The following is a 9,838-nucleotide window of genomic DNA, read 5'->3' as shown; positions in this document are numbered from 1 at the left end:
TCTGCAACTTCTTTTTTTCCTGGTTTCCAAGTGGACCTATGGACGTTTATTTTGGATGGTCATTAGAGATAATGAAATCTACAGCATAAGGAAATCCCACTGAATCACACCAACATGTGTTGGGCCTCTTATGAGAAGGAGGGAGATCAGTATCCAATTACCTTCAAGTAGCAGAAGCTCAGTTTGAAAACCTGTGGTCTGTAAGGGAACCATATGATAATAAGATAATGAACCAAGAAGCAGAGGGAAAAAAAACAAATCCATGCATGCTATAGTAATAATTAAATATTTATTGTCAAAAATTAATCTGAATATACAGTTAAGGCAGTCACGTTCTGAAAATATAACTACAGTAATTATTTATTTGAGGATGCTTAAGATTCCTATAATCTGCACACAATGATAAAAGACTTTCTGGACATTTTCAGCACTTGATCTGTGTTTCATCTTCAGGACAGTCTCACCACCGACTTCAAATGGATAAATTAATCTAAATAACCTCTGTCAGGTGAGAATCTGTCAGAACAGAGCTCAGACTGAGTTGCACAAAACTTTTGACCCTAGCTTGTTGGTTTAGCAGTGAACACAACCTGTGAGCGGAGCAGAGAAGGGGATTTTGCTTCTGATGCAAAAATAAAATCTAACAAAAATCTGGACACAATAGAAAACTACCTCTTCCTCACAGAGATCTCTACAAAATCTCAAATTTCTTTCATGACTAAAACAAATATTAAACATTACTGACCAATAAAATCTTAGGTGTTGTTTGACATGTAACACGTATTGACCTAATCTTCATCATTTCACAGTTAGGACCGTGACTAACGATTTGTTTCTGTTATCGATTAACCTGCCAGGTATCCTTTCGATCAATCGATCAATTGTTAAGGTAAAAACTGTGTCGACAAACAGCTCAAAACCAAAACAGGTTCAGTTTTACTCTCATAGAGACTAAAGATAACTGAGAATGTTCAGAGCTAACAGGCTGGAACCAGTGAAGTTTTGCTTAAAAACAGTTTCAGCTACTGTATTAGACGGATTAAAAAAATGCAATATATTAATTGTTGAACCTAAAGAGACAGATTTTAGGACGAGGAAACTGTTGATGTTATTCTCTCTGATAAGCGTACGAGCAGCCAAAACGGTGTACAGGAAGTCCTCCGTTTGACACAACAACAACAACATGATCATGGAGTTGTGGATGGAAGACGTTGTCGCCGCTCTGCTGCCGATTCTGCTCCAGATACATTCACGTCCTGGTTCAGTGCAGAGCTTCAGTGGACGGACTACGAATCAGGCAAGGAGGCGATCTCTCTTCGTTTCATTCAGCAGAGTCTCTAAGTGTGTGTTGGTTGGTTGTTGTTGGTGATTGGACCATCACTTGAAGGCGATGGAGGGAGGTAGGGAGGTAGGGAGGTAGGGAGGGAGGTGGGAAGGGGAGAGAGGAAGGGCTCTGATTGGATCAGCAGGCTTCAGCCCTGGATTCCCCCTCAGCCCATGTATGGGTACTTCCACTCATTTAGGGGGACGTGGGTCTCCTTCACCACCTGCGGAGACGTCCACCTCAGGACGTAGTGTGGACCTCCAGGTTTGTCATTGGTGCCTGAGAGAGGAGGAGAGAGGTCACAGCTGAATCAGACCCTGCCGTGGTCACCGGGAGTGACTGGAGAACAGGTAACGACTCTCACCTGAGGCTCTGGCGCCACCGAATGGCTGCTGAGCAACAATGGAGCCGGTGGACTTATCGTTGACGTAGTAGTTCCCTGCGGCGTTTCTCAGGATCTTAGCTGCCTGGTCGACCACAGTCCTGTAACAGAAAAACAGGCGGTCACTTACTGGATTGTGTTTCGTAATAGAGGAATAAAAAATTAAAAGGAAACCAAGTAGGTTTTATGTTTCAAAACGTATCACCAGGTCTCTATCTAATTAACCAGTAATAACTGAACTATTCAGTCAGACAGTATTTTTCAAACCTTGACAACATAACAGTAAAATTTAAGTATTTTCAAGGATGTTGTTAACCATACTGCTTTCTTTTTGCTGATATTGCTATTTGCTTTTTATCATCTGCGCTATACATTTCTTTGCTGTTGTCTGCTGCTACAACCTTGTAAATGTCCCTACTGTGGGACCAATAAAGGATTATCTTATCTTATCTTATCTTAGAGTCCTGAGCCATTTCTGCTGCAGGAGCTTGGGGTCAGATAGAGATAAGAGGCATCACTCTTGTATTTTCTGTTTAGTTTATACACATTCAATTTGTGCATAAAATAATCAGTGAAAGTAATCAGTGAGTGAAAATGTTGGAATTTTTAAAGGTGTACAGAAATGGCCGTTTGTCCTGTTTGTCGCGCCGAGTTGTCACGAGCTGCAACACGAGTTTACCCGAGTAAGGAAAACGAATTTGATTGGTCGTTATCGAGCGGGCGGGATATTCAAAGCTTGGGGCGAGCCCGAGCTCCGTGTGTGTGTGCGTGTCTCAGACGTTTGAATGACGGATTACGGATCCAATATCAGTGGCTGGTGAATCGTGTACAGGCTGACGTATAATCCGTGCACCTGCATTATCCAATGCGAAAAAAAAAAATACACACTTTCATCCCGGATTTACTCAAAAATAGAATTTTGCACAAAATTTGGCCTAGAACGTCTGAAAGATGAGTTATTACACTAATGTTAAGACCCACAGTGGCCTTAAATTCAATTTTCTTTTCTGTACACCTTTAAAAAATATATCTAAATTTATCCTCTCGACCACTCAACCTCAATGTAAAATCAAACACGAGTGTGTGTCCTTGCAGGGACACCACACAACTGACTGAAAAATGTGAGTCCGGGTTGCTCTATAGACCCAGTCCTGTTGACTCCCATGTTTTAATAAAACACAATAAAAAACACTTACTTGTCATGTGCATACACAGCTCCTGTCAGAGCGTACGGAGATGTGTTGTCGACCAGCTGCAGCACCTCTTTGTAGTTATTATCAGGATAAACATAAACGGTCAGAACCGGCCCAAAGATCTCCTGCACAAAACACAACATTTTAATAAATGTCTGTAAAAAAAACAAACAAAAAAATATAATATATTTTTTTAAATGTATATGTCTTTAATGTTATATTTCTACTAATTGAGAAAATAAAAGGAGCAGTGGAGTTTTAGTGATGGGCACACAGACACACTGCGGTTGTGGTGTGTTTTCAGGGTGTGAATCAGACCGTGAAACAGAGTTTGAGAGGGATGAGTTAATCAAACAGCTGAGGATGCTTCTGTGAGACACGTTTCACATGTTTGTGTAGATGATCCATCGCTTCTTCCTGAGCTTAGTCCACGTGCTCACAATGTCAACACTACACAAACCGTCAATAGAAGCAAAGCATTGCAGAGACTTACTGCAGATAAAAAGACACTATGATATTCCACTAATCATAATGAAATTTATTTGTGAATGGGGAGACAAAAGGGACGGAGACAAAAACATGTCAATTACCTGTGACTTTACCACTTATTACCTTTTTTTTTAAAAACTATTTTTTGGGGCGTTTTTGCCTTTTATCGATAGACAGTTGAGAGACAGGAAACGGGGAAACAAAGAGAGGGGGAATGACATGCAGCAAAGGAACTGGGGCCACGCTTGATTTACAACATGAACGTGACACGAAGCTCGTATCAAACCTCGTTCATGATGGCCTCCTGTGGATCTTTGGTCTCGATGATTGTCGGCTCCACAAAGTAGCCCTTCTTATCGTCGCACTTTCCGCCAGCAATGATGCTCAGGTTGGGAGAAGACTTGGCGTGATCAAGCCACTTCTTTATCCGACTAAAAGACTGCAGGAGAAACGAGAAATAGTAAAAGTCTACACACACAGATACTCTGATGAAAATGTGAGAAAGAGGAAGAGAGAATTACCTTATCATCGATCACAGCGGAGAAGAACGTGCTGAAGTCTTCAACAGGCTGAAGGAGAGAAGAGAAGATCATTAAACACGACCGCTGTGTGATTACGACTCAAATATTCTCTGGCTTCAGCTTCTTAAATATGACTCCCTTCCGCTTTATAGATTCAGTGGCATCAGAGTTATTTAAATATTCCCCTTTGTGAACTCACGTCTCCCACTTTGATCATTTTGTGAATGTCCAGAAGTCCCTGTTTGATCTCTGGCCACTTGCTGTCTGGTACGTACATCCTGGAGCAGGCCGAACACTTCTGACCTCCGTACTCGAAGGCTGAGCGTATCGTACCCATCACCACGCTTTTGATGTCTGCGGAGCTGTGGACGAAGTGGAAGTTCTTCCCACCGCACTCTGAAAATATCAAGAGCTACACTCAGTGACAGAAACACAACAAAATACTATTTCAAATCTTGCTGTGTGAATGTGGGAGATAATATCCTGACTGCAGATGTCAGGGTGCATCAGAGGTTCTGCTCACCTCCTGCTATCCGAGGGAAAGTCTTGTAGGTGTCCAGGTTCTGGGCGACTTGTTTCCACAGACGCTTGAATGTCCTAAAGAACAAATTCAGTCAGAGCACTGGTGAAGTGCTATCCATAACAGCTACAGCAAATCAGAACAGAATTGGTGAGGGCAACACATTCATGTGATATGAACCGAAGCAACATGGATGAACCAATGTCTCTATAATAACTGGTTAACATGGTGAAAAGAAACTTGCACGGTCCTATATTGTGTTACGTGAACTTCCCATATCTTCTTTTGACTATAAACCAGGTCTAAATTCTGTGAAAGTATCAAAGCTGCAGTCCACTCAAATCAGAATTGTTTCTTACGGGACGCTGCCGGTGAAGTTGATGCCCGCCAGGTGCTTAGAGGAGGTGACGGTGTCTCCAAACACTGGACCATCCGCAGGCAGGAACTGGATGATGTTGGGTGGCAGACCGCACTCCCTCAGGACTTTGTAGACGGCGTAGCTCGCGGACATGGCGGTGTCACTGGGCTTCCACAGCACCACGTTACCCTGGCAAACAGGAGGTTAGCATTAAACCCAGACAGAATCTGCGGGACCCGGGACAGCTGTGCAGAATGACCTTCAGGTCGGGACCCAGAAACTGATTTAGCCGCGGAACAGTCGGAGCCAAACATGGCGACACTCACCATCAGAGCTGGGGTACCTGCCAGGTTTCCACCGATAGCAGTGAAGTTAAAAGGAGCCACAGCTGCTACGAAGCCCTGAGAGGAGAGAGAGCAAAAAGATACAGATATTGGAGTGAACTTAAGACTAAAAGCTAAAAGCCCATTTCCTCTCTGTGATGTCATTCACTCAAATAGTTTATACAGATTGTGGCTCATTTTTTTCCTGCATGGCTATCCAGTATTCACTTGAGCTGATTAATCCCAATGAGAAGAGTGTTAGCTGCTCTCACCTCCAGCCCGCGGTACAGCATAGTGTTGGTGCTTCCATCTGCATCTAAAGGCTGCTGCTTCTCCAGCTCGATCGCATGTTTGGCGTTAAATCTGAAGAAGTCGATCAGCTCTGCGGCGGCGTCGATCTCTGCCTGGACCACCGTCTTACCCTGAAGCACATGCAGCACAGCGCTGGATTTGTTGAACAACACATCTGTCTGTGTGTAGTTACATTGTAAGGTGTGAAGTGTTGATCATTGGATTGTTTACGTTACTTTTTCTGGTTCCTTCACTTTTAATCACTGGGATTTTTTATTCCGTGTGTGTGTGTGTTTGCCTGTACCTGTCCGATCATGGTCTTGGCGAGGATCTCTGCTCTCTTGGGTCCACCGATGACGTCGGCTGCCTTGAAGAGGACCTGGGCTCTGTCCTGGATGGGCTTCAGGTCCCATTCCCTCCTCGCCGCCACAGACGCCAGGATGGCTTTGTTTATCAGCTCCTGCATTAGTCATATTCAAGTACAGGAAACACAGCAGCATGAAACACAACAAGGAACTCAGGGAACGATAAAACATAGAAACGTGTGAGCTCACAGCTCCCCCTGCTGGACAGAGTCAAACTCAGTGGGAATCTAATTTTTCCTTGCTTAATAGACACTTGACTTTGATATAATATAATATAAGCATTTTTACTATTTAAAGTCATGTTTCCAGAGGCTTTAAATCTAATCTCTGATAACTGTGGCTGCATCACTCTTGTTGTTTGACATTGTGAAAAATCATCAGCATCATGTGGCAACTTCATCACATCAGTGTGGTTATAGCAAATACATGGATTAGAAAATAAAACATTGTCTATAGTGATTATATGCACTAAATATCATATTTACTTATATTTCCCCACCCACCAAGTTTCTACAAAACAAGACACATTAGTGTGTGAGTGGTGTTACTCTGACACGCGTCTTACCTTGTCAGCGTAGCAGAACTTTGCCAACTTGTGTGAGTGATTGAACGGCTTTGAAAAGAAACACAGGAACTTTAATTAATAGTCACACAAACTATATATTTTTAATTCGATTGATTGCAGGGGGTGTGGCGGTTCAGCTGAGTATTCTTTCATTTAGCAGAGTAAGTTTATTCAGCTGCATGTTTGAACAGTGATATGTTCAGTGCCCGAGTTTCCATGGAGCAATAGTTTACTCAGATTACAGAAGGTGCTGTTGACTTACGGATAACTGATATCTGATGTCTTTGGTCCACACATGTTCGTCTCCAACCACACATGGGATCTCCTCCGTCTTCCCCTTCAGACCCTCCAAGGCCTAAAACGGCATGAAGTCAAGACAAAGAGACACAGAGATCGACCTGTAGCTCATGTTCTGCAGAGCAAAATGAGTGGTGAATAAACACATGCAGGTTCTTCTCACCTTCAGCAGCTCTTTTCTCTCTGGGCTGCCCTCTTTGAAGCCCAGGATCGGCTCATTTTTCACCTCCACAGCTGCACAGGGGAAGGTTTTAAACCTTTAAGAAAACACACAAACACACACAGGTTGTTAAAAGTCCTTCCTCTCTTCATTTTTCTGTCAGACTGGGCCGGCAAAGCCACTCAGCAGGAAAACAGCACCGATCAGCAGAGGCCTTTCTGAACCAGCTTCAACTGGCTCTGAAGTGAAGGTCTATGTTGGTTAGGAGGATGTTGGACTCAGGCCCACAGCTGGTTAAAGTCAGGATTTCAGTAATGATGACCATGCACCTCACAGCTGTCTATCACTATAGGATATGAATTTATCTAGAAATAATACAGAAGAAACAACACTTTCGCTCTCCCTCCTCTCACATGAAAGGGATTTCTTTTCTAAGAGAAGTTTCTCATTGGTTTCCGTTGTGCAAATAAAATGCTAAAAACTAACTGGAACAGCTGACAGAGGTGGTACAATGCAAACAGACTCACCCTGCAGGGCAGAGGTATCATTAAGAGTCTGTAGGTACCCGTTTTTCCTGTTGACTCGTCTCATTCTTAACTTGTTCTTTATGGTTTTACCTGCTGTAATCACTTTCTGCAGCACACTGGGTTTCCTTTTGTGGGACAATAAAGACTGAGATGAAATATTAAAGTTAAACTTTAAACAACAAACATGTGAATCTGTGGACTCCTCTACATGGTCCAGAAAAGACTGATGTCCTCCAATGTGAAAGCTGGAACTCTTTCAGCTTCAACGATCATCCAATTCTCAAAATATGATCAGTAATCATGAGCATGATTTGCATTATAACTGATGATTCATTTTATGGTGTATAAAAGCCTAAACTGAATTTAAGTGAAAATTAAGCACAGCATTTCACAAACCCTGTTCCAGGAGACTTGGTTAAGGCATTATTGGTTTCTCATGAGTGAATATATTTGGTGTCTGCTTGTGGGTTTTCAATGACAAGTCGGTTACTGAAGAAAATAACTGCCAGAACTGATATGTACTTAATCATTTGTCCCCAGATAAATTTTAGATTTAGATAGGGAGAGCTCTTCTTATTTAGACAAAACAGAAGAAGGAAAAAAATAAACGACGACTGTCCTCATACTTTGTCCTCATCTGCTCTAACACATTACTCTGTGTCGCTGCTCAAGTAGAAATGTTTTAGGTTCTCTTGCTGAGGATTTTACTGCTTCTCTTGAACTTCTTTTTAATGCACAACAGTGTAGTTTGATCCAGTTCCCCTAAAAGTTACATCACAGCAGGTTTGTGGTGTCTTTCATGTATGATTAACTACACCAGTTCAAACTTGGTGAACTGAAGGTCACAGACGACCAACTCTCGAGGAGGAGGAGGAGTAGAGGGTTGCCAGACCGGCTGGTGGCATTGAAGGCATTACAGAAATGATAACACGCCCCAAAACTCTCTGAGAGCTTTTTAATTTATCCTTAGTAAGTGCTTCTCAACCAGCTGCCTATAACTTACTGAGGTCCTGTGCTTTTGCAGCCTGGCCCCCGAGAGAGAAAAGAAAACAAACATCTGGATATGAGAGGAATTTAGTTACTTGGGTTTTTTCAGGTGTCACGGGAAAATAAACATTTGCTATTTCTAAGAACCAGTCAAGTTATTTCTAGAAGTAAAGTGCAGAGTCAACCTTCGACAAAACTTAATGTGACTGAGCTGTGTTGCCTTGTCTTCAACACATAACGACTCCCCATGGACTTGATGGGTCGTTTACTGACATGCTGCAGTCCAGACCATTATGTCCACATCTGGTCCAAGACAGTGGCTCTGAACTGAGCATCAGACTTCATGAGAGGTTAAAAAACCCAACAACAACTGAAGAGATCAGCACATTTGGCTCAGCTCTGCAGGGACTACTTACTTAGTCACCCTGACGCATCAAAAACCTGCAGAAAAAACAGTGACTGTTGTTAAGATTATGCAGCTTTTAGATAAACAGACGGTCACCACCATTACTTAAATGCAATACTTATTCATTGAAAAGGAGAAAACTGGGGGTTGGCATGGTCAGCAGTGGCACATTGGAGAGTCCAACAAGGCCAGACATCCCACCAATGAGCGGTATCTGCCAGCGTCAACTAGTCAAATCAGCAGCAGTGCAGCAGAGCCATGAGGCAGGAAACAGCGGAGGCGCCTGATCCTTCACTATTGACTTTAAACCACATTTCCTTCATATACAAACACACTGTTTTGACCTGAGGCTCTCAAAATGAACTGAAAGTGACGAACCAACTCTCAGAGTCATCCCCCCCAGTATTTCTGATGATGATTAATCGATTATTAGTTGTGTGCTGCTGCTGCTGCTGTTGAAGCTGACAGAATAACAACTGCAGTGAGTACAGTGAATAAGACAACCCCCCCCCCGGGCTGGTTACACACGTACGCAGGGTCCGAGAGCAGAGCAGGACAGGTGAGTGAGGTTGTTGAGGAGAAGCTAACATTAGCAGGCATGTTGTAACCGTGAGTCTCGTGTACGCTCATGTGAACCGTCAGCTGGTACCTACCCCCGCCGAGACAGAGCCACCGCCGCCCTCACACGGAGCATGTTCCCACCACGGGCTGTTACCACGAGCTGACGGAGAAACACAGCGGACAGACCGACACACACCTGCGGGGAGAGCGCCCGACTGCCCGGATCAATACCTGATCAGATAGACAGAGACAAGAGCGAGACCAGATCCAGGACTACAACCCGATCCTACTAACACTTCCCGGAGGGGACACGTTTATATTTGAACACCATATTTTGTTTCGTTTTAAAAAAAAAGAGGGAGTCATTGAACTTGAATATGGTAATACTGAGTATTGTTTTTTAAATGGTCGAATAGTTGTATGGCAACGCATCGTTTTATTTGTTAAAACTTTAACATCTCTCCAGCGTCGCCACCCCTCGTTTCTGTAGAATGGATCATTCCACAGGAGGGTCTGTGATTAGCCAATCAGCGAACAGCAACACATCCTCGGCCAATCGCAGGCCACAG

General features: G+C 43.3%; 1 protein-coding gene across 1 annotated transcript; it reads right to left on the bottom strand.

Annotated features, from left to right (window-relative positions):
* Positions 1-270: 270 nt before the first annotated feature.
* Positions 271-9,541, bottom strand: aldh4a1 (aldehyde dehydrogenase 4 family, member A1). The gene is made up of 15 exons (XM_083972297.1): positions 9,362-9,541; positions 6,792-6,885; positions 6,594-6,686; positions 6,332-6,379; positions 5,706-5,861; positions 5,383-5,532; positions 5,114-5,188; positions 4,789-4,976; positions 4,433-4,506; positions 4,109-4,305; positions 3,910-3,957; positions 3,675-3,827; positions 2,903-3,024; positions 1,689-1,807; positions 271-1,603 (listed from the first exon to the last, which is right to left on the bottom strand). The coding sequence occupies exons 1-15, from the start codon at positions 9,400-9,402 to the stop codon at positions 1,491-1,493; spliced, it is 1,671 nt and encodes a 556-aa protein (XP_083828423.1). The 5' UTR covers positions 9,403-9,541; the 3' UTR covers positions 271-1,490.
* Between the last annotated feature and the right edge of the window lie 297 nt (positions 9,542-9,838).

Source organism: Trachurus trachurus, assembly GCF_905171665.1.
Source record: "Trachurus trachurus genome assembly, chromosome: 5".
In the NCBI taxonomy this organism is placed as follows: Eukaryota; Metazoa; Chordata; class Actinopteri; order Carangiformes; family Carangidae; genus Trachurus; species Trachurus trachurus.
Note: the sequence above shows the minus strand (reverse complement) of the source record. Positions and strands in the feature narration are given on the sequence as shown.

Excerpts from the sequence above, each read along its gene's own strand:
- aldh4a1 (XM_083972297.1), bottom strand. The coding sequence starts at position 9,402 with ATGCTCCGTGTGAGGGCGGCGGTGGCTCTGTCTCGGCGGGG. Across the intron at positions 4,977-5,113 it reads CAGGTACCCCAGCTCTGATG|GGTAACGTGGTGCTGTGGAA; the intron begins GTGAGTGTCGCC and ends CCTGTTTGCCAG. Across the intron at positions 4,507-4,788 it reads AACTTCACCGGCAGCGTCCC|GACATTCAAGCGTCTGTGGA; the intron begins GTAAGAAACAAT and ends TTTGTTCTTTAG.